The 24,464-nt window shown below is 46.1% G+C and overlaps 4 protein-coding genes across 4 annotated transcripts; 3 read left to right on the top strand and 1 right to left on the bottom strand.

Moving 5' to 3' along the window:
* Positions 1-1,196: 1,196 nt before the first annotated feature.
* F2RL1 (F2R like trypsin receptor 1) lies at positions 1,197-19,217 on the bottom strand. Its single transcript, XM_033179917.1, has 2 exons — positions 18,937-19,217; positions 1,197-3,808 (listed from the first exon to the last, which is right to left on the bottom strand). The coding sequence occupies exons 1-2, from the start codon at positions 19,016-19,018 to the stop codon at positions 2,697-2,699; spliced, it is 1,194 nt and encodes a 397-aa protein (XP_033035808.1). The 5' UTR covers positions 19,019-19,217; the 3' UTR covers positions 1,197-2,696.
* LOC117065286 (60S ribosomal protein L17-like) lies at positions 4,211-4,843 on the top strand. The gene has a single exon (XM_033179918.1). It carries the CDS (start codon positions 4,242-4,244, stop codon positions 4,794-4,796), a length of 555 nt encoding a protein of 184 aa, XP_033035809.1. The 5' UTR covers positions 4,211-4,241; the 3' UTR covers positions 4,797-4,843.
* On the top strand, positions 10,458-11,037 carry LOC117064647 (60S ribosomal protein L23a-like). The gene has a single exon (XM_033178647.1). The coding sequence runs from the start codon at positions 10,458-10,460 to the stop codon at positions 10,977-10,979; it is 522 nt and encodes a 173-aa protein (XP_033034538.1). The 3' UTR covers positions 10,980-11,037.
* A 1,176-nt stretch (positions 19,218-20,393) lies between the features above and the next one.
* On the top strand, positions 20,394-20,971 carry LOC117065284 (40S ribosomal protein S11-like). The gene has a single exon (XM_033179916.1). The coding sequence runs from the start codon at positions 20,422-20,424 to the stop codon at positions 20,896-20,898; it is 477 nt and encodes a 158-aa protein (XP_033035807.1). The 5' UTR covers positions 20,394-20,421; the 3' UTR covers positions 20,899-20,971.
* Positions 20,972-24,464: the final 3,493 nt, after the last annotated feature.

Below are 24,464 nucleotides of genomic sequence, written 5' to 3'. Positions count from 1 at the left end.
CTCGCTCTGTCGCCCAGACTGGAGTGCAGTGGCCAGATCTCGGCTCACTGCAAGCTCCGCCTCCCGGGTTTATGCCATTCTCCTGCCTCAGCCTCCCGAGTAGCTGGGACTACAGGCGCCCGCCACCTCGCCCGGCTAGTTTTTGTATTTTTAGTAGAGACGGGGTTTCACTGTGTTAGCCAGGATGGTCTCGATGTCCTGACCTCGTGATCCGCCCGTCTCGGCCTCCCAAAGTGCTGGGATTACAGGCTTGAGCCACCGCGCCCGGCCAATCAAAACTTAAAATAGGCATCTAACTTTTGAGTTGCCCATTCTACTTCTAGAAACTTATCCTCAAAAAATATGCTCACAGATGTCTGTACACAGATATTTGATACAGCTGTTTTTTTTTTTTTTGAGAAAACAAAAATGGAATATTTATTTGCAACTCAAAAGAAACACTATGCATATAAGGTAAGAGATTAAACATAAACACAGCAAGTTCCATCCCATTTCTGTCTCCAAGGCTGCATGGCCAAATGGAATCTTGAAGAGAACACCTGGACAACAGAGGACCTGTCAGTGACTCCAGTCTGGACTTCTGGATGCAGCAGTTTTAAGAGTCAAAAAAAGAAGGGTGGGGGGATGACAACCTAAGGAGCCGTTGGTAGGGAAATAATTACATACATCACAATGTACACCAAATGTTAAATAGCTTCTATCCTTGAAAAGTGGTCAACCTACAGATGCAGGTGTGGAAAGAATTCTAAAACTTTTCTTTTCTTTTTTTTTTTTTTTTGAGATAGAGTTTCACTCTTGTTGCCCAGGCTGGAGTGCAATGGCATGATCTCGGCTCACTGCAACCTCCTCCTCCCAGGTTCAAGTGATTCTCCTGCCTCAGCCTCCCGAGTAGCTGGGAATTACAGGAACTTGCCACCACGCCCGGCTAATTTTTGTATTTTTAGTAGAGACAGCATCTTGGCATGTTGTCCAGGCTGGTCTTGAACTCCTGATCTCGGGTGATCCACCTACCTCAGCCTCCCAAAGTGCCGGGACTACACGCATGAGCCACAGCGTCAGTCCTCTAAAAACATTTTTAAATGAGAAACAGTTGTCACAGAGTTTGGTGTGAGTGTCCATCATTTCCTTTTAGAGGGGTAAAGCTGTTGCCTCCCTTCTCTCACTCCTTCCCTCAAAACAAACACACAACTCAGAAATAAGCTGTAAAAAAAATTGTGTTATTTATAAATCAATTACACAATAAAATAATGATTTTTAAAAGTCACAAATACAATCATTATATAAAGTCAGTTTGGCATCAAGTACCTTTTGAATATGTTGCAAACTATTTTCCAAAGAGATGTGGTCGAAACTCTCTGAAAGTTTTATAATTTCGTATTAGATAACAAGTGAACAAAACTGACAATAAATACTCCAACGATAATTTTTTAAAATGCTAAGTGGTAAATGCTATTCTAAGTGGCAAAACAATCTATTACTCAGACTGCCTGAAAATTTCACTGAAGTCATAAAAAGTTATACAAAATTTGTATTTACACGTTTAAAATCCTGATTGTATTTTTCTTGAATAATAATATATACAAAAGCTCAAAGGGTTAATAAATAATTCAAAGTCCTAATAAGTCAACAAACAGATTTCATTATAAGCTGAACATAAAAGAGACACCACTGTTTGCTTCTCTTTCTGAAAATTATCATTGTCAAATGGAAGCAGCATTCAGAACAATGGTTCTCAAATCTTCATGTGCATAAACATCATGTAGGTTTGTACCACACAGATTCCTGGGCCCTGTTCCCAGAGTTTGAGCTCTCATTACTGAATCTGAGGAATCTGCATTTTAACAAGATCCATGATTATTTTATTTTATCACCCAAGCTGGAATGCAGTGGTGTGATCTCGGCTCACTGCAACCTCTGCCTCCTGAGTTAAAGTGATACTTGATTCTTGTGCCTCAGCCTCCGGAGTAACTTCGATTACAGATGTGCACCACCACACCTGGTTAACTTTTGTATTGTTAGTAGAGATGAGGTTTTGCCATGATGGCCAAGCTGGTCTCAAACTCCTGACCTCAAGTGATCTGCCTGCCTCGGCCTCCCAAAGTGCTGGGATTACAGACATGAGGCACCGCACCCAGCCAAGATCCATAATGATTTTGATGAAGTGGTACAAGAACCTCACTCACTGGACATTGAAATTCTACTGTCCAATCCCAACTCACTGCTGTTGATTGGAAACCTGATTCTGGCAGTTCATTTATCTTGATTTCCTCATTTGTAAGGTCATTCGATTGGACTGATCATCTCTGAGGGCCTTGAAGCCCTAACAAGTCTATCACAATCCCAGATGTAAAATATATATATATATATATAATTTCAGCTGAGAAGTGAGTCTTCACACCAAGTCTACTTTTTGCAAGTTACTGGGTTTCTGTCTTTACCATCTTCTGAAAAGTCTGCTTCTGTTAGTTCAGTTTCTGGGGACATCTGAGTAGAGGAATTCTGAAACAGACACTGATGTTAATTTGAGGGACTACTTTTCTCATGCAAACAAGGGAGCTCCTAGCAATCCTAAGAGGTGCTGCATCCACATGGTATGCGGTGAGATGCGTTTGGTTAGGAAATAAGAGACACGTCCCCATAACATTAAACAGGCTCCACATCCTATGGTGCAATTCCCATCTGAGGACTTGGGAAGCTCAATAGGAGGTCTTAACAGTGGTTGAACTTAAAGAGTAAGAGCTGGACTTCCTGGAGTGTTTCTTTGAGGTGAGGGATACTTGCATCTGCTTTACTGTGCGGACACTTCTGCAAAGGAGAGCGTTCTTTGCATGATCCCTGAAATCATGTGAAACAAAGTAATAGACAAAGGGGTCGATGCAGCTGTTGAGGGTAGAGAGGCAGAGGGCTACAATGTACAGGGCATAGACATGGCTCTGGCCCCGGCTCTTAATCAGAAAATAATGCACCACGAGCAGAAGGTTACTAGGAGTGAAGCAGATCAGGTACATGGCCAGGACAGTGACAATGAGTTTGATGGCCCTCTTCCTTTTCTTCTGTGAGTTTTCATCCATGGCAGAAAATCGCAGCATTCTGATCATCAGCACGTAGGCAGAGGCTGTGAGGAAGGCTGGGAACAGAAAAACCCCAATGGCCAGAGAGAGGAAGTAATTGAACATGTCTCCCACCAAGAGCTGCTCAGGCAAAACATCATGACAGGTCGTGATGTTCAGGGCTGGAATGAAGATGGTCTGCTTCACGACATACAACGGGATGGTGACCAGCAGAATGAGCAGCCATATTGCCAGGGAGATGCCAATAGCAATGTTTGCCTTCTTCCTGGAGTGCCCCATGGGGTTCACAATGACCCAATACCTCTGCACACTGAGGCAAGTCATGAAGAGAATGGAACAGTACATGTTGCCATAGAAAAAGCCAATAAGCATGTTACAAAGAGCTTCCCCGTAAATCCAATTGTTGCCATGTATATGATAGGCAATCTTCAAGGGGAACCAGATGACAGAGAGGAGGTCAGCCAAGGCCAGATTGGCCATGTAAATCACAGCAGGGTGCTTCTTCTTAGTTCGGAAAAGAAAGACCCACAGGGCCATGCCATTACTTGGCAAACCCACCACAAATACAATTGTGTAGACAATTGGAAGGAAGACAGTGGTCAGTTTTCCAGTGAGGACAGATGCAGAAAACTCATCCACAGAAAAGCCTTGTTCAACTGTAACTCCTTTTCCAGTGACGTGGGATGTGCCATCAACCCTACCAATAAGGCTTCTTCCTTTAGAGGATCTATTGGTTCCTGTACAAGAAAAGAAGACAAGAGTCATTACAGAAATAAATGTTTCAGCAGTAACACTGGTTTGTTCAAATGAAAGTACATTCATTTATTCATTTTTTAATGTACCCAGGCTGGAGCGTAGTGGAGCGATCATAATGTACCGCAGCCTCAAACTTTTGGGCTCGAGCAATCCTCCTGAACTGCCAGGCCACAGGCACGCACCACCACACCCGGCTAATTTTTTACTTTTTGTAGAGATAGGATCTCGCTGTGTTGCCCAGGCTCTTCTCAAACTCCTGGCCTTAAGATTCTCCCGCCTCAGCCTCCCGAAGTGGTGAGATTACAAGTGTGAGCCACTGAGCCCAGCCTCAAATGAAATTACCTTAGATGATGAGTTCTCCCAGAAGCCACCACTCCTCCTCTTTCCCTAAGCGGCCTGAGGTAATCTGGGAAAATGGTTCACTATTCACTTGACCCGGAGAACCCCACGAAATCATGCAAATCAAGAGGTTCCAATCTTCGTGTTCACTTTAAGAACACTCGTGAAACTGCCCAGGCCATCAAGGGTATGCATATTCGAAAAGCCACGAAGTATCTGAAAGATGTCACTTTACAGAAACAGTGTGTACCATTCCGACGTTACAATGGTGGAGTTGGCAGGTGTGCCCAGGCCAAGCAGTGGGGCTGGACACAAGGTCGATGGCCCAAAAAGAGTGCTGAATTTTTGCTGCACATGCTTAAAAATGCAGAGAGTAATGCTGAACTTAAGGGTTTAGATGTAGATTCTCTGGTCATCGAGCATATCCAAGTGAACAAAGCACCTAAAATGCGCCGACGGACCTACAGAGCTCATGGTCGGATTAACCCATACATGAGCTCTCCCTGCCACATTGAGATGATCCTTACTGAAAAGGAACAGATTGTTCCTAAACCAGAAGAGGAGGTTGCCCAGAAGAAAAAGATATCCCAGAAGAAACTGAAGAAACAAAAACTTATGGCACGGGAGTAAATTCAGCATTAAAATAAATGTAATTTAAAGGAAAAAAAAAAAAAAAAGAAATTACCTTAGATGAAAACAGAAATATACTATTAAAGGATTACACAAAATGCTTATGGGGCTTTTCTTTGTGTAATGAGATTATTGGGATTTCTATTGTCTGGTTTAGTTTGGTTTTATGGGGTTTTTTTCTTACAGTGAGTATTTTTGTATCTGGGAGTTGTAAGGAGTTGTGGGATGCATGTGGAACATTGATTTCTAGGAATATAAAGAAGACTAACAATATTTCAACTTATTTTTACAAACTATCCACATTCATTAGTCCCCAGCTATTCTTTTTATTTTACTTACATTTTTTTAGAGATGGGGTCTTGCTATGTTAACTAAGCTGGTCTTGAACTCCTGGCTTCAAGTGGTCTTCCCATCTTAGCCTCCCAAAGTGCTGGAATTACAGGCATGAGACATCACACCCAGCTCTAGCTATTCTTATCACATGACTAACAACAGTCCTTTGATTTATCAATTAGTAAAATTTGGTTTGGCTGGGCATGGTGGCTCACACCTATAATCTGAGCACTTTGGGAGGCTGAGGCAGGCGGATCACCTGAGGTCAGGAGTTTGAGACCAGCCTGGCTAACATGGCGAAATCCCGACTCTATTAAAAACACAAAAATTAGCCAGGCGCGCCTGTAATCCCAGCTACTTAGGAGGCTCAGGCAGGAGAATCGCTTGAACCCGGAAGGTGGAGGTTGCAGTGATCCAAGATCATGCCACTGCACTTCAGCCTGGGTGACAGAGACATCAGTTTAGGAATGTGCAGTAATTCCTTTCCAAATTCTCAAGTGTGTAAAATAGCGATCCCCCTCCTGACACCAGTTTTCTAATTTCCCACTTCATAATGGCCTTCTGTTCCACTCCAGTCCTGAGCCAGGATCCATCCTGGCCTATTCAATTCATCATACCCTACTCAGACCTTGCCACAGGGAGATTCCCAGGACCACAAGGGACATTCCCTTTTCACCCACAAGGATAGCCTCAACAGTGGGCAGGGATTTCCCCTGTTCATGTGCTGGCTTCCTGGAGAAGGTCCCAGGGAGGCCAGCTGGCAGGGAAACTGTCTAGCCTGGACAGGTGGCTGTACTGATGACAGATCTGTGTTCTGACTTCCAAGCATGTAGCATGACAAGCTAACTTATTCTCCCTCTCTTATATTATGAAGTTGATCTTAAAAACCACAAAGAAATGAATGGCATGTCCTCCCTACATTCTGCCCCTAAGTATACATGAACCTGCAGGAGTAAGTAAGGACAATTTAAGGATGCCAAAGAATTTTACTCTAATTCTGGGGAAAAGTAGGCTTCACCAGGCAGAGAGGACAGGGCAATACTGGCACTGCAGATTACCAGGGAGGATATTAAACCTACTTATGCTCTTATCTCATAATGTTATGCTTGGTCATCACTAGAAGCTTTACACTAATGTTCCGCAGAATTTTTCACATCTTAACGCTTCTATTTGGGATGCTAGCCTGGGTGGAGTGTTGGGGGATGTAGAGATCAATATTTCACTTTTCACTTAGTGTAGTAGGTTGAAAGGTGGTACCCCCAAAAGAGAAGTCTATGTCCTAATCCCCAGACTCCGTGAACATTATTTAGCAAAAAGGTCTTTGCAGATACAATTAAGGATCCTGAGATAAGAAGATCTCCCTGGGTTATCTAGGTGGGCCCTAAATCCAACGACAAATGTCTTTTTTAAGATAAAGGCAGAGGCCTGGGGCGGTGGCTCACGCCTGTAATCCCAGCACTTTGGGAGGCTAAAGTGGGCAGATCACTTGAGGTCAGGAGTTCGAGACAAGCATGGCCAACATGGTGAAATCCTGTCTCTACTGAAAATACAAAAATCAGCCAGGTGTGGTGGCGTGTGCCTGTAGTTCCAGCTACTTGGGAGGCTGAGGCAGGAGAATCGCTTGAACCCGGGAGGCAGAGGTTGCAGTAAGCCAAGGTTGTGCCACTGCACTCCAGCCTGGGCGACAGAGTTAAAGTCTGTATCAAACAACAACAAAAAAAGAGAAAGGCAGAAAGAGATCTGCAACACGCAGAAAAAGAGAAGCCAGAGGAGTGAGTGACATGAGAATGGAGGCAGAGATTGGAGTCACGTCAAGGAACAGGCCAAGAATGCCAAGAAATGCCGGCAGCCACTGCAAGCTGGAAAAGGCGAGGAATGGACTCTCCCTTAGAGCTTTTGGAGGACATGTGGCCCCAATTCCTTGATTTCAGACTTCTGGCCTCCAGAACTGACAGAATAAATGTGTTGTTTTACATATTTATTTAGTATATGGCAATTTGTTACGGTAGCCACAAGAAACTAATATGCCTAGGATAGTAGGATAGTCCTATTTCTTTCTTTTTTTTTTTTTTGAGACAGAGTCTCGCTCTGTCGCCCAGGCTGGAGTGCTGTGGCCGGATCTCAGCTCACTGCAAGCTCCGCCTCCCGGGTTCACGCCATTCTCCTGCCTCAGCCTCCTGAGTAACTGGGACTACAGGCGCCCGCCACCTCGCCCGGCTAGTTTTTTGTATTTTTTTTAGTAGAGACGAGGTTTCACTGTATTAGCCAGGATGGTCTCGATTTCCTCACCTCGTGATCCGCCCGTCTCGGCCTCCCAAAGTGCTAGGATTACAGGCTTGAGCCACCGCGCCCGGCCTCGGATAGTCCTATTTCTAATGGTTCTATTTTTTTTTTCCATAATTCTTCAAAAAGAACATATGTTGTTTTTAAATTAAAAAAAAAATCCTACATATTACAGTGTTCTTCAAATATTTGACCATAACGCCTAAGAACCATATTCTACATAGTAACCCAGTTCCCAATACACATATCCATAGTAGAAAAAAGTTTCACAAAATAATAATTATTCTTATTAAACAGGGTGCACTGATACTTTCTATTGTATTCTATTCCATTATTATAAAAAGCCAGTTATTATTCTTTAACATTGATTTCACAGGCCACTTAACTTAGAATGACAACGATGTAACAATTAGAAAGTAACACACTAGAAATTAATTTGGTGTTGGATTCAGTGCTTGATCAGCGTTATAGACTGAGCAACGGGTGCAGTTATTGTGGGATGTATCCAACACCAAATTAATGGAAATGAAGGTGGCAAAGTGTTAAACACTACGAATGTAGTCAGTAAAATCGAGACTCTGGGAACTGCTACAGGATAAGGGCCTGTTTTTCACAAAATATTAATTATAAGGCAAAAAATAAGAAAGAGGGCCAGGCACAGTACCTCACGCCTTCAATACCCAGCACTTTAGGAGGCCAAAGCAGGAGGATTTATTGAGACCAGGGATTTAAGACCAGCCTGGGCAAATAGCAAGACCCCATCTCTTAAAAAAAAAAAAAGAAGAAGAAGACAAAAGGAAAAGAAAGGTGTGGAGGTGAAATTTATAGAGTAGAAGATCTAAAAGACATATCAGTCATATGTATGTACCTTCTTTGAATCCTGATTCAAACAAACCATAAAAATACCTTTTTTTTTTTTTTTTTGAGATGGAGTCTCACTCCGTCAGCCAGGCTGGGGTGCAATGGTGCAATCTTGGTTCACTACAACCTCCATCTCCCAGGTTCAAGCAATTCTCCTGCCTCAGTCTCCCAAGTAGCTGGGATTACAGGTGCGCATCACTATACCCAGCTAATTTTTGTATTTTTAGTAGAGATGGGGTATCACCATGTTAGTCAGGCTGGTCTCGAACTCCTGATCTCAAGTGATCTGCCCACCTCAGCCTCCCAAAGTGCTGGAATTACAGGCATGAGCCACTGCACCCGGCCTAAAATGACATTTATGAGACAATTAGAAATTTGAACACAGAGCCAGGCATGGTTGTTCATGCCTATAATCCCAGTGCTTTTTGAGGTTGAGGTAGAAGGATTGCTTGAGGCCAAGAGTTTGAGACTAGCCTGGCCAACATAGCAAGACCCTGTCTCTACAAAACATTAAAAAAAAAAAAAAATTAGCCAGGCATGGTGGCGCGCACCTGTAGTCCTGGCTACTTGGAAAGCTGAAATGGGAGGATCACTTGAGACCAGGAGTTCAATGATTCAGTGAGATTGCGCCACTGCACTCCACTCTGGGTGACAGAGTAAGGCCCTTGTCTCTTAAAAAAAAGAAAAAAAGAAATTTGAATACTGACTGAATATTTGATTATATTAAAAATTAATGTTAGTAGATACTATAATGGCATTATGTTTATATTTGAAAAAGAAATCCCTCATACTTTATTAATACATTCTAAAGTATTTTAGGATGAAATGATATCTGAGATTTATTTCACAACCACAGGAATTGAAACCCTCAGACACTGCTGGTAGGAATACAAAATGGTGCACGGCTGGGCAAAGTGGCTCACACTTCTAATCCCAACACTATGGGAGGCCGAGGTGGGTAGATCACCTGAGGTCAGGAGTCCGAGACCAGCCTGGCCAACATGGTGAAACCCCACCTGTACTAAAAATACAAAAATTAGCCAGGCATGGTGGCATACACCTGTAATCCCAGCAACTTGGGACGGTGAGACAGGAGAATCATTTGAACCAGGAGACACAGGTTGCAGTGAGCCAAGATCGCGCCACTGCACTCCAGCCTGGGTGACAGAGTGAAACCATGTCTATTTAAAATAAATAGCCGGGCGCGGTGGCTCAAGCCTGTAATCCCAGCACTTTGGGAGGCCGAGACGGGCGGATCACGAAGTCAGGAGATCGAGACCATCCTGGCTAACATGGTGAAACCCCGTCTCTACTAAAAAAAAAAATACAAAAAACTAGCCGGGCGAGGTGGCAGGCGCCTGTAGTCCCAGCCACTCGGGAGGCTGAGGCAGGAGAATGGTGTAAACCCAGGAGGCGGAGCTTGCAGTGAGCTGAGGTCCGGCCACTGCACTCCAGCCTGGGCGACAGAGCGAGACTCCGTCTCAAAAAAAAAATAAAATAAAATAAAATAAAATAAATAAAATAAAACGTACAGTTATTGTGGGAAATTATCTTCAGTTCCTCAAATGGTTAAAGAGTTACTATATGGCTGGACGCGGTGACTCATGCCTGTAATCCCAGCAATTTGGGAGGCCGAGGCAGGCGGATCACGATGTCAGGGGTTTGAGACCCGCCTGGCTAACATGGTGAAACCCCATCTCTACTAAAAATACAAAAATTAGCTGGGTGTGGTGGCACACGCCTATAGTCCCAGCTACTTGGGAGGCTGAGGCAGGAGAATCGTTTGCCAAGGGCTAAGACCGGAAGATTGGTGAATGACAGCTAAGGTGTTTCTTCCAGAGTAATAAAAATGTTCTGAAAGTGTTTGTGGTAATGGTTGAATAGTTCTATGAATACACTAAAAGCCACTAAATTGTACAGTTTAAAGGGGTGAATTGTATGGTGTGTAAATTATCTGATATGGAATTCTTGGTAAAGCTGTTAAAAAAAAAAACACAGGCTCAGTATCATAGGAAAGGGAAAAAAACAGAAAAGAAATAACAGGGAAGGGGGTGGCAGGTGGGTTGGGGAATAGATGAAACAAGATTAGCCAACAGTTAATAATTATTGAAGTTGAGTGGTGGGTACACGGAATTCATGTAATAGTATACTGCTATAAGATTAAAATTCTCCATAAAAATAAGCATGTACCAAGTCAGGAAAGCTCACATAAAGAGTGCTCAACCTTTTCACAAGTTGGCGCCGAAAGCGAAGACCGAAGCTCCTGCCCCTCCTAAAGCCGAAGCCAAAGCCAAGGCTTTAAAGGCCAAGACAGCAGTGTTGAAAGGTGTCCAGAGCCACAAAAAAAAGAAGATCCGCACGTCACCCACCTTCCGGCCGCCCAAGACACTACGACTCTGGAGGCAGCCCAAATATCCTCGGAAGAGCGCCCCCAGGAGAAACAAGCTTGACCACTATGCTATCATCAAGTTTCCGCTGACCACTGAGTCGGCCATGAAGAAGATAGAAGACAACAACACACTTGTGTTCATTGTGGATGTTAAAGCCAACAAGCACCAGATTAAACAGGCTGTGAAGAAGCTCTATGACATTGATGTGGCCAAGGTCAACACCCTGATTCGGCCTGATGGAGAGAAAAAGGCATATGTTCGACTAGCTTCTGATTACGACACTGTGGATGTTGCCAACAAAATTGGGATCATCTAAACTGAGTCCAGCTGCCTAATTCTAAATATATATATATATCTTTTCAACATAAAAAAAAGAGTGCTCAAAATCTGTTTTAAATAAGAACACTAAAATAAAGACCAAAAAGGAACAAGGAAAGGCAATATAGCAATTTTTTTTTTTTTTTTTTTGAAACAGAGTCTCGCTCTGTCGCCCAGGCTGGAGTGCAGTGGCCGGATCTCAGCTCACTGCAAGCTCCAGCTCCCGGGTTTACGCCATTCTCCTGCCTCAGCCTCCCGAGTAGCTGGGACTACAGGCGCCTGCCACCTCGCCCGGCTAGTTTTTTGTATTTTTTAATAGAGTCGGGGTTTCACCGTGTTAGCCAGGATGGTCTCGATCTCCTGACCTTGTGATCCGCCTGTCTCGGCCTCTCAAAGTGCTGGGATTACAGGCTTGAGCCACCGCGCCCGGCCTGCAATTTTTTTTTTTAATGGATTTTTTTCTTAGAATATTTCAACATATAACCTTTAATGGTCTCCATCAAAACTATTGTTGGTATTAACTGTTCTAGAACACTGGTAAATGTCAAGACGCTACTTGAAGGTCTCTGAAGCCCTTTCAGCCCAGTGCATCGGCTCTGACTCTACAGTGTCCTTACCACTCACCAGAACTCACAGAGCTTGTCTAGAGAACCAATACTATCCCAGCTCCCAATTGTCAACCAGGTAAAATCATTTCTATTTCACAGAGCTGAGGGGAGACTAACTGCACAAATGAAGTTTAAACACATATAAAGTGTCTGGCTACAATTACATTCCCATTTCTACGGCTGTAATAAACAATTATTGCCCAAGTGTGCAAAAATACACACTCACAGATGCTCAAGGCAGCATCCCCTACTCAGTTATAAACAGCTCCTTATTCCTATTCCTAACTTAACATGTCCCTGGCATCATCCCTATCACTAAGGGTAGACATTATACTAGCCAATAATATTGAAATGGAAAGACAGCCACAATAAACAGTCAATTGAAAAAAGAAACTGGCTGGGCACGGTGACTCACGCCTGTAATCCCAGCACTTTGGGAGGCCAAGGCGGGCGGATCACGAGGTCAAGAGATCGAGACCATCCTGCCCAACATGGTGAAACCCCATCTCTACTAAAAAATATAAAAATTAGCTGGGCATAGTGGCGTGTGCCTCCCAGCTACTCGGGAGGCTGAGGCAGGAGAATCACATGAACCCGGCAGGCGGAGGTTGCAGTGAGCCGAGATCACACCACTGCACTTCAGCCTGGCGACAGAGCAAGACTCTGTCTCAAAAAAAAAAAGAAAGAAAGAAAGAAAGAAGAAAGAAAGAAAGAAAATTATAATGTACAATTTGCAAAATCTGAAGTCTAGAAGGATATCCACCAAACAATAAAAAGTGGCTGGCTCTGTGAAGTAGAATAGCTGGAGACAAGAGAACTTTTCTTTTATTTTACACCTCTCTATATTATTTGAATTTTGTATCTCAAAGGAGTATAAATTGGTTTAATATTTTTGGTGGGTAATTTGGCAAAACATATCAAAATTTTAAATGTATTTGCCATATGACCTAGCAATTTATTTCTAGGAATTTGTCCTGCACCTACCAGCTAAAGTGCACAAAGTTATTCTATGTACAAGAATATTTACTGGAACATTGTCTAGCATGGTGAAACAAAGATGTTAATTTCAACATCTATCAAAAAGGGGAGTAGTTCAGGGCCTGGTGCAGTGGCTGACACCTATAATTCAAGCATTTTGGGAGGCTAAGGCGGGAGGATCACGAGGTCAGGAGTTTGAGATCAGCCTGGCCAACGTGGTGAAACCCCGTCTCTACTAAAAATACAAAAATTAGCTGGGTGTGGTGGCGGGCACCTGTAATCCAAGCTACTTGGGAGGCTGAGGCAGGAGAATGGTTTGAACCTGGGAGGCGGAGGTTGCGTGAGCTGAGATCACACCACTGCACTCCAACCTGGGTGACAGAGTAAGACTCCATCTGGGGTTTGGGGGTGGGCGGGAAGAAGGGGAGTAGTTCAGGTCAGGCATAATGGCAACCTAGTCATAGCCCCAGCTACTTGGGAGCTGAGATAGTTACAGTGAGCTATGATCCTGCCACTGCACTCCAGCCTGGGTGACAGCCAGAACCAGTCTCTTTTTAAAAAAAAGCAGGGCTGCGGGGGGCGGGGGGGCAGTAGTGTGGTGGGGAGGACTAGTTCAATTACCCCTCCTACAAAAGTTTATACAGGGCCGGGCGCAGTGGCTCACGCCTGTAATCCCAGCACTTTGGGAGGCTGAGGCGGGTGGATCACGAGGTCAGGAGATCGAGACCATCCTGGCTAGCACGGTGAAACGCTGTCTCTACTAAAAATACAAAAAATTGGCCGGGCGCAGTGGCTCAAGCCTGTAATCCCAGCACTTTGGGAGGCCAAGACGGGCGGATCACGAGGTCAGGAGATCGAGACCATCCTGGCTAACATGATGAAACCCCGTCTCTACTAAAAATACAAAAAACTAGCCGGCGATGTGGCGGGCGCCTGTAGTCCCAGCTGCTTGGGAGGCTGAGGCAGGAGAATGGCGTAAACCCAGGAGGCGGAGCTTGCAGTGAGCTGAGACCCGGCCACTGCACTCCAGCCTGGGCGGCAGAGCGAGACTCCATCTAAAAAAAAAAAAAAAAAAAAAAAAAAAAAAATACAAAAAGTTAGCCGCAGGATAATGGCATAAACCCGGGAGGCAGAGCGTGCAGTGAGCCGAGATCGCACCACTGCACTCCAGCCTGGGCAACAGAGCAAGACTCCGTCTCAAAAAAAAAAAAAAAGTTTGTACAAATTTCTATACACTGACTATGAATAGATTAGGTAAAAAAAGATAAATCATACCACAGTACGTACAGTACAGTATGCTCCGTCTATTCCTATAAATCATTTGTGCATAGAGAAGTTGAGCTGATGGCCAGAAACCCCTGTAATCTCAGCACTTTGGGAGGCCAAGGCAGGCGGATCACTTGAGGTCAGGAGTTCAAGACCAGCCTGGCCAATATGGCAAAATTCTGGCTTTACTAAAAATACAAAAATTAGCCGGAGGTGTTGGTGCACATCTGTAATCCGAGCTACTTGAGAGGCTGAGGCAGGAGAATCACTTCAAGCTGGGAGGCGCAGGTTGCAGTGAGCTGAGATCACATCACTGCACTCCAGCCTGGGCAACAGAGCGAGACTCCATCTCAAAAAAAAACAACCAACGAACCAACCAACAAACCAGCCAACCAACCAACCAAACAAAACCTGAGAAGTTGTGCTGAAATTGGAGAACAGAAAGTATGAGTTTCACTTTTTTTTTAGACCCTTCTGATTTACACATTTTTTGGGAAAATCTGCATGTAAAACTTTTTTTTTTTGACACGGAGTCTCGCTCTGTTGCCCAGGCTGGAGTGCAGCAGCACCATCTCGACTCACTGCAAGCTCCACCTCCTGGGTTCACGCCATTCTCCTGCCTCAGCCTCCGAGTAGCTTGGACTACAGGCGCCTGCCACCACGCCCAGCTAATTTTTTGTATTTTTAGTAGAGACTGGGTTTCACTGTGTTAGCCAGGATGGTCTCGATCTCCTGACCTCGTGATCCGCCTGCCTCAACTTCCAAAGTGCTGGGATTACAGGCATAAGCCACCGTGCCCAGCCTAAATTTTTTTTTTTTTGAGACAGAGTCTCTCCCTCTGTCGCCCAAGCTGGAGTGCAGTGGCCGGATCCCAGCTCACTGCAGGCTCCGCCTCCTGGGTTTAGGCCATTCTCCTGCCTCAGCCTCCCGCGTAGCTGGGACTACAGGCGCCCGCCACCCCGCCAGGCTAATTTTTTGTATTTTTAGTAGAGACTGGGTTTCACCGTGTTAGCCAGGATGGTCTCGATCTCCTGACCTCGTGATCCGCCCGCCTCGACTTCCAAAGTGCTGGGATTACAGGTGTGAGCCACTGCGCCCAGCCTAAAATTTTTAATTTAATTTTTACTTTAAGTATACTCCTCTTGTGGGAGCTCCTCTGTGCTCTTGGGAGCACAGACTGAAAAAACAAAGGTTTCACTTGTGGGGTGCCCCTCCCTAAACTTTTAGTACATTTTCACAAGTGTTCTTTCAGAATGAACTGTTTTCTTCAACACTTGCCAAGCTAATAAAACCGTAAGAATGTCAAATACAGATTTACTAAAACATCATCTATCAAGGTTACTTAGTAACTACAAGGCAAGCAAAAGGATCAAATTTAAATTCCTATCTTCCAGTTCATTGCAGTGTTCTGTCATTTTACAAAACTTTGGCCAGGGACGGTGGCTCATGCCTATAATTCCAGCATTTTGGGAGGTCGAGGCAGGTGGATCACTTGAGGACAGGAGTTCGAGACCAGCCTGGCCAACATGGCAAAACCCCATTTATACCAAAAATGCAAAATTAGTTGGGTGTGGTGGTGTGCGCCTGTAGTCACAGGTACTCCGGAGGCTGAGGCATGAGAGTCACTTGAACCTGGTAGGTAGAGGTTGCAGTGAGCCAAGATTGTGCCACTGCACTACAGCCTGGGTGACAGAGCGGGATTCCATCTCGGGGGAGGGGGGGAGAAAAATTGGAAATACCACATATCTATCAACAGAGGACTAATTTTTAAAATTGATACATCCTTCTATAACATTTTAGTCATTAAAAATGTTTTATATGTATTGACATGATACTGATCTGCTTATATAATCCCATACTTGCACAAACATATTTTCTGTATTTGTGAATACATATTTTGTGCATGGATGTAATAAAGAGTGGGAAAAGATATAAGCTGAAATGTTAGCAGTGGCTACTTTGGTACTGAAGTTCAGGGTGATTTAATTAAATTTTTCCTTTGTTTTCCTTTTGTTTTGGCTCATTTTTCCCTAGTGATCACATATTGTTTTTATAATTTAAAAAACAATTATAGATAAGGCACCTGTAATCCCAGCACTATGGGAGGCTGAAGGCAGATGGATCACCTGAGGTCAGGAATTTGAGATCAGCCTGACCAATATAGTGAAACCCTGCCTCTACTAAAAATACAAAAATTAGCCGGGCGTGGTGGTGCGTGCCTGTAGCCCCAGCTACTCAGGAGGCTGAGACAGGAGAATTGCTTGAACCCAGGAGGCAGAGGTTGCAGTGAGCCGAGATCATGCCACTGCACTCCAGCCTGGGCGACAGAGAGAGACTGCCTCTAAAAAAATATTACCTGGGGGTGGCGGTGCACGCCTGTAGTCCCAGCTACTCGTGAGGCTGAGGCAGGAGATTTCCTTGAGCCCGGGAGAGGTGGAGGTTGCAATGAGCCAAAATCGCACCACTGCACTCCAACCTGGGCAACAGAATGAGACTCAAAAAAAAAAGAAACACCAAACCTATTATAAAGAAAACAGAAGTTCCAGTCTCAAAAAGATAAATGGAATGACCTAGGCCCGTAAAATGGTGGAAAAAAATAAGTAAGTGGCAGAGAGAAGCTGACTGAAATGAACACCACATGGACCAGCCAGGGTACTCTGGGCAAGACTCCTCACTTCATTCATTTGCTATTTACTGAGGTCCCTTAGGTGATGAGACTATGCTACACATGATGGAAAGGATGGTAGGGTCCCCTGCCTCCAGGAGTTAACGATGCAGTGAAGACATGTATTAAACATATGAAGAGGGGCTGCGATTTCCAAGTGTTTTCCTTGCCTTGCCTCCTCCCCAATTCAGTGTCCCTCACCTGTACCCTGAGAAGGCTGTGATCTAGGCTGAGTTCCTTTCTCTGAGGCAGTCTTTCGGAGTGAGGCTTTGGGAAGAAAATCAAACCCCAAATCGGCCTTGCAGCCACTTGAGGGGCACACAGAAGGACTGGTTAAAAGGCAATGAGCAAAGATCTACCCTGAGGGCAGAAAAGCTTTGCTGACACGGTATTTATTAAAATCAATTTAGTTTTAAGGTGGGAGGAAAGCTCCATCTGCCTAAATCAATTCTCAGTGTTACTTCGCTAACCCTTTGGGAAAGTTACCCTGCAAGGGAATAAAAGTATGGTGGGGGGAGGATGAGGAACAAGGTGCAATATTAAGTGGCTCTAGTTAACAAGTAACCTGATTTTTCCTTATTTTTTTTTTTTTTTTTTTTTGAGACGGAGTCTCGCTCTGTCACCCAGGCTGGAGTGCTGTGGCCGGATCTCAGCTCACTGCAAGCTCCGCCTCCCGGGTTCACGCCATTCTCCCCCCTCAGCCTCCCGGGTAGCTGGGACTACAGGCGCCACCACCTCGCCCGGCTAGTTTTTTGTATTTTTTAGTAGAGACGGGGTTTCACCGTGTTAGCCAGGATGGTCTCGATCTCCTGACCTCGTGATCCGCTCGTCTCGGCCTCCCAAAGTGCTGGGATTACAGGCTTGAGCCACCGTGCCCGGCCCTTATTGTTAAATCAAGTTCGCCTTATACTCCAGGGATCTCCCAATTCCCCATCAAGAGGGGTAAACAAGAACAAGCCAAATAATCGGGGCATGCTTCCTAGAGGGACCTCTGATCATAAAGATGTTGAATCATCTATACCAACATGTATTTTTTTAAAGTTTGCACATACTAACCTTTGTTCCTGAATTTTAAGTTCCCAACTTCAAAGGACATAGAGGAGACGTGTTCATTACAGTTTTCAATACTTCCTGGAACTAAATGCCTTTATTCTGATGCTGATTAATAAAAAGTATATCAGAGGTGCACAGTTTTCAAGCTTACACCATTAATACCCTTTTCCCTAAGTGAAGAGGGAAAAGAATCACATTCTTCCATCTAATTCCAACCCACTGTGATTTGCTCTTTTACCTCCTCTTTATGAAGAGGAGGATAAAAGTGAGAAATGCCTTTTACAGCAAGTCTGCACATTTCTGAGGGAAATTAAAACCTCCCTTTGCTACCCAGGCTGCCCCAAACAGCGGGGCCTCAGTTAGGATCACAGTGGCGCGATCGCAGGTCAAACATCCCCCACGGCTACAGCGAGGCCTGCTGGGCCCGGAAGAACACATTCCCAGCAGTACAAGTTCGAGCACACCCAGGGCAGTACACCCAAGGAACGTGGCGGCCGGGCGCAAGTGCTGCTCTGTTCCCAGGGCGGCCAGCCTCCGGCCTGCAGACCTGGGTGGCAGCCAGTGGTCGCTCCGGGTGGCACACTAGGCAAGTCCCGGAACCCCAGGTCCAGAGAGTCAACTGGTCAAATATAAGGCAGCGTCCAAGAAGTTCCGCTCGTAAATCCTTGTGACGCCCAACGGGCCTGAACGCTCATTACCACCAGAACCCAGCAGAGTCCGGCCCTGAATTTCATACCCCAGGCCTTCCACCATGGGTGCCAGGAGCCGCGGGCCCCGGGTGGATCTCGAACGCCAGGGGCAGAACCCGAAGAAAGACTTCCAGTAGTTGGGGGAGGGGGGCGCAAAAAACAACCTAGAAGGCTTCCGGGCCGCGGGTTCCCACCCACTCCGCCAGTTCCCACCACTCCGCCCTGCCCTGCGCAATCAGTTCGCTAACTCCACCGGCCCCGCGGAAGCCAGAGAGGAAAGTAGGGGAAAAGCTCTTAATGACTTAGTGTTTACAAAGCAACCAAGCCCGGGGAGGGGACTGGGTCCTCTGGGTACCCTTTAGACACAGCTACTCCTTCCTTCCCTCCCTTTCCCCGAACCCACGCTGGGGCCTGGGGGGTGCCCAGCATGACAGCCTCTACGGGAAGTGGGGTCTTTGGGGAAATCTCTGCCTCTGCCGGGCTCTGCCAACTTCAGCTGCTCCCGCATGTCCCACCTGGGTGCCTCCTTGGCGCAGAGACCCCCCATCAAAGTCACCAAGGAGAGGCTAAGGGATTCGTGGAGATGGGTGCCGGCAGCAGAACCCCTCCGCGCACCTGACCGGATCACCGTTTGCCCAGCGTGCCCAGGACCCCAGCTCCTCAGCGATAAGAGCCCTCCTTGGCCAGGTTTCTCACCTTGGATGGTGCCATTGCAGGAGACAGAGGCTGCCAGCAGGATGGCTGACCCCAGCAGCCACGCCGCGCTGCGGCTCCGCATCCTCCCCGAAGCCCCGACGCCGGGCGCGCTGGGAATCCGCCGCCACGGATTCGAAACTCAGAGCTCCACTGGACGCACCGAGAGAAAGTCAGCCTCTCATCTGCCCCGAATCGGAGCCTCTGCGCTCCTCCCCAGGGCGGGTTAGGTTTCAGGGAAACCGAAGGCGCAGCGGGACTCACCTGCGGGAGGCCACGCCCCGGGACCGGAACACGCGCCCTGGCCCCGCCCCCAGCCACCTGCCTTGCGCGGCTGCGCCCCGGCTCCCCGGACGCGCGCCAGGTCCCCTAGACTGCTGGAGCCGCCTGCGGGCTGGGTTGAGCGCATGAGGTGTCCGCTTTGGAATGCGAATAGCAGGAGCGCTGGGACCACGGGTTAATCCCAGCCTGGGTTATGCCGCGAACTACCTTTAACCTTTACTTACTCCTAGAGAACCGGGTGGTCGGTCTCCCTCACTTTTCCTGACTGTGGGAAAGCCACGATCCGAACTCACTGCAATTGTGGTTGGTAACTGATACAGAGAGGGCTTCCCGGTGCGGTGGACACTGCAGGAGGAGGGATGCGTTTTTTATTGTAGAGGCAGCTGCGGACACCACGAAAGCGGTGGGGAGCACAAGGGGCGGGGCGGGCGGAGGCAAGGGTGAGGTGGAGCGTGATGAAGACATGGAATGGCTACTTTCAGCCCCAAATGCCAAAGCTTTAGATAATTATCTTGTTTAATCCCTGTAACAACCAGCGCAATAAGTATGATTATTCTTCCCATTTTATGGACGAGGAAATTGAACTTAGAAAGACTAGATAAATTGGTTAGAGTTACACGGTTTATAAACACAGTGTATAAATGTTTATCACATTTCAACTCTAGTCGAAGACTGCCACTGTCTTCTATTCATTGCTGCACTATAAATGCGTCCACCAGGGCTCCTCTGTATTGGGATCCCATAGACTAAATAAATACATGAGCAGATAGAAGGGGTGGGAGAGGAGAAGTGTGGGGTTGGGGATAAGTGCATGAGTGCATGAGAGTTGGCATCATATTGGTAATGTCTTACTTTTTTTTTTTCTTCGAGTCGGAGTCTCGTTCTGTTTCCCAGGCTGGAGTGCAGTGGCGCCATCTCGGCTCACTGCAACCTCCGCCTCCTGGGTTCAAGCAATTCTCTAGCCGTAGCCTCCCGAGTAGCTGGGGTTACAGGCGTGCACCACCGCATCTGGCTAATTTTTGTGTTTTTAGTAGAGACAGGGTTTCACCATGTTGGTCAGGCTAGTCTCGAACTCCTGATCTCCTGATCCTCCCACCTCCGCCTCCCAAAGTGCTGAGATTACAGGCATGAGCCACCGCACCCGGCATGTCTTACTTTTTATTTGCTTTTTAAAAGATCTATTGCCTTTTTCGGGCGGCCGGGAAGATGGCGGACATTCAGACTGAGCATGCCTACCAAAAGCAGCCGACCATCTTTCAAAACAAAAACAGGGTCCTGCTGGGAGAAACTGGCAAGGAGAAGCTCCCGCGGTACTACAAGAACATCGGTCTGGGCTTCAAGACACCCAGAGAGGCTATTGAGGGCACTTACATTGACAAGAAATGCCCCTTCACTGGTAATGTCTCCATTCGAGGGCGGATCCTCTCTGGTGTGGTGACCAAGATGAAGATGCAGAGGACCGTTGTCATCCACCGAGACTACCTCCACTACATCCGCAAGTACAACCGCTTCGAGAAGCACTACAAGAACATGTCTGTGCACCTGTCCCCCTGCTTCAGGGACATCCAGATCGGGGACATCGTCACAGTGGGCGAGTGTCGGCCCCTGAGCGAGACAGCGCGCTTCAACGTGCTCAAGGTCACCAAGGCTGCTGGCACCACGAAGCAGTTCCAGAAGTTCTGAGGCTGGACATCGGCCTGCTCCCCACAATGAAATAAAGTTATTTTCTCATTCCAAAAAAAAAAAAAAAAAAAAAGATCTATTAAAACAAAGTCTACTGTTACCCATTTAAACATTGGTATGGGAAGAGCACAGAAGAGAGATATAGGTGTTTTCAAATATTTGAAGGATTCGCTTGTAGAAGAGGATTTGGATGTGTTTTGAGTAGCCCCAGCGAGCAAAAATAGGTGGAAGCCACAGTGGGGTTTAATTTCAGCTCAATGTATAAAGAAATTTTCTCTATTTTTTATGTTAATTTCTATTAGAAAATAGAAGTGGGGTCTCCCTATCTTGTCCAGTCTAGTCTGGAACTCCTGGCTTCATGTGATCCTCCCCACTGAGCCTCCCAAAGTGCTAGGATTACCGGAATGAGCCACCACACCCGGACAGGCTTCTCCCCTTGTTCACATTGGTGTGATCCCAAGTTTACTTATCTTCTCTAAACTTTAAGTTATTTTATATATATATACACACACACGTGTGTTTTAAAGGTGTTTGAGGATAAAATAGTGACTAGTGACTGGGTTGGATACGTGGTAGAAGCTCAATAAATATTTTTTGTTTATTTCCTTTCTCTGAGGAGTCCTCATACCCACCTACACCCCAGCTCTCACTTCAGCCCATGCCCACTTTTCCTCCCAGGAAAAGCTGACTTCTAGAAGTAGAACAGGAACCTTTGACATCCTGAACAGCGGACAGTTCTCCTGATAGGGATCAGGCCATTCCTGAAGGTCCGTCCCCAGGGGAGATAACTGATTGGTAAGATGTCCCTTCAAACTATTCAAGCATCCATTTCCTCACCTGTAGCTTATTAGTATTACATCTATCATCTGGGAATGATACTAGTACCACTCTCGTAGGGGGGTTGTGAGGATTCACGTTGCTAAATGTCCATAAAGGACTTCTTAGCACAGTTTCTGGTATATAGTAAGCATCTAAGAAATGGGAAGTGCTATAGAATGACGGCCTTTAAGGTGGAATCTTCCTCTTTCAGAGAAAAATACATCAGAGTTCAGCTGCTTTTTTTTTTTTTTTGAGACGGAGCCTCGCTCTGTCACCCAGGCTGGAGTGCAGTGGCCAGATCTCAGTTCACTGCAAGCTCTGCCTCCCGGGTTCACGCCATTCTCCTGCCTCAGCCTCCCGAGTAGCTGGGACTACAGGCGCCCGTCACCTCGCCCGGCTAGTTTTTTTGTAATTTTTTTTTTTTTTGAGACGGAGTCTCGCTCTGTCGCCCAGGCTGGAGCGCAGTGGCCGGATCTCAGCTCACTGCAAGCTACGCCCCCTGGGTTTACGCCATTCTCCTGCCTCAGCCGAGTAGCTGGGACTACAGGCGTCCGCCACCTCGCCCGGCTAGATTTTTGTATTTTTTAGTAGAGACGGGATTTCACCGTGTTAGCCAGGATGGTCTCGATCTCCTCGGGATGGTCTCGATCTCGTGATCCGCCCCTCTCGGCCTCCCAAAGTGCTGGGATTACAGGCGTGAGTCACCGGGCCCAGCCGGTTCAGCTGCTTTCCACTGAAATTTTCACTGTAGGCCGGGCGCGGTGGCTCACGCCTGTAATCCCAGCACTTTGGGAGGCCGAGGCGGGTGGATCACGAGGTCAGGAGATTGAGACCATCCTGGCTAACACGGTGAAATCCCCGTCTCTACTAAACAAAACACAAAAAATTAGCCCGGCGTGGTGGCGGGTGCCTGTAGTCCCAGCTGCTCTGGAGGCTGAGGCAGGAGAATGGCCTGAATCCAAGTGGAACTTGCAGTGAGCCGAGATCGCGCCACTACACTCCAGCCTGGGCGACAGAGTGAGACTCCGTCTCAACAGAAAAAAAAAAAAAAAAAAGAAATTTGCACTGTATTTTATGGGAATATGCCTTGACTCACCACAATTTCCAAGAAAAGACGTTATTGAACAATGCTATGAGTTAATTATCTCAAAAATGTGGTTTCTTTCCACAGCCTGACTAAATGAACTACCTCACTTGAGTCAGTTTGCAGGTGTTTTTCTGTAATTTGGGGAGTATAGTGTTTGTTTTTCAGGGGTTGATGACTCCTTCGCCCTGAAGGGATTGGAGTATTGTATGGCTGTGTGGAACAGTATAGAGAAATGACCACAGGCAATTCCAGACTGCCTGGCTTCCAGAGATTAGGAACTATGCAATCTTCCGCCACCTACAATTCCAAAAAGAGGAGTTTAGACACTGAGGGAAAAGGTATTTCATTCAAATAATTCATCGAACTCTTCCTGGAGAAACAAAGTCCCCAAGTTATTGGGTCCTGATCAAATATAGTTGGAGAAAGTTACACTCATTTATTCACTGATTCATTGAGCACTCACTCTGGACAAGGTTAGCAATGACCTCCACATGGTCATTGGTCCTATGGTCCTCTCTCAGTCCGTTCTCAGTTACTCAGCCTAGCTGTAGAATTGGACACAATTGATTTCTCCCACTTTCTGGAATGCTCTATTCACTTGGCCTCCAGACCCGCTCTTCTCTTCATTCTCCATCTGCCCCATTAGCAACTCAGAAGTGGATTCCTCGCTAGTTCCCACCTACCCTCCTGACCACTATATTCTGGAGTGAGTGCCCTAGCTTAGTCTTTGGACTTCCTTCCTTCCTTCCTTCCTTCCTTCCTTCCTTCCTTCCTTCTTTCTTTCTTTCTTTCTTTTTTCTTTCCTTCTTTTTCTCTCTCTCTCTTTCTTTCTCTTTCCTTCCTTCCTTCCTTCCTTCCTTCCTTCCTTCTTTCTTTCTTTCTTTCTTCTTTCTTTCTTCTTTCTTTCTTTCTTTCTTTCTTTCTCTTTCTTTCTTTCTTTCTTTCTTTCTTTCTTCTTTCTTTCTTTTCTTTCTTTCTTCTTTCTTTCTTTTCTTTCTTCTTTCTTTCTTTCTTCTTTCTTTCTTTTTTCTTTCTTTCTCTCTCTCTCTCTCTCTCTCTCTCTCTTTCTTTTTTTTGAGACAGGATTTTACTCTGCTGCCCCGGGCTGGAGTGCAATGGCATGATCATGGCTCACTGCAGCCTCAACCTCCCGGGCTTAAGCAATCCTCTCACCTCAGGCCCAGAGTAGCTGGGACTATAGGCACACACCACCAGGCCTGGCTAATATTTTCTTATTTTTTGTAGAGACAGGGTCTCACTATGTTGCCCAGGCTGGTCTTGAACACTTCGGCTCAAGCAATCCTCCCACCTTGGCTTCCCAAAGTGTTGGGATCACAGGCATGAGCCACTGCGCCCAGCAGACTTCTTTTCTTCTTGATGTATACACTCATTCCTTTGATGACCTCATTCAGTCCCATGGTTTTAAATATCATCTATATGTTGACAGCTTCCAAATTTCTATTTCTACTCCTGATTTCTCCAGTCCAGACATATAGCATATTCATCTAGCTATTCAAAATGCCCCCTTGGATGTTTCTACAGGCATATCAAGCATAAGTCCAAAACCAAATTCCTGATTCATTCCACCTCTACCACTCTTTTCACAGTCTTCCCCCTCTCCTTAAATAACAACTCCATCCTTCCAATTGCTCAAATCAAG

Source organism: Trachypithecus francoisi, unplaced genomic scaffold (assembly GCF_009764315.1).
Source record: "Trachypithecus francoisi isolate TF-2019V2 unplaced genomic scaffold, Tfra_2.0 Lachesis_group2, whole genome shotgun sequence".
NCBI classification, from domain to species: Eukaryota; Metazoa; Chordata; class Mammalia; order Primates; family Cercopithecidae; genus Trachypithecus; species Trachypithecus francoisi.
Note: the sequence above shows the minus strand (reverse complement) of the source record. Positions and strands in the feature narration are given on the sequence as shown.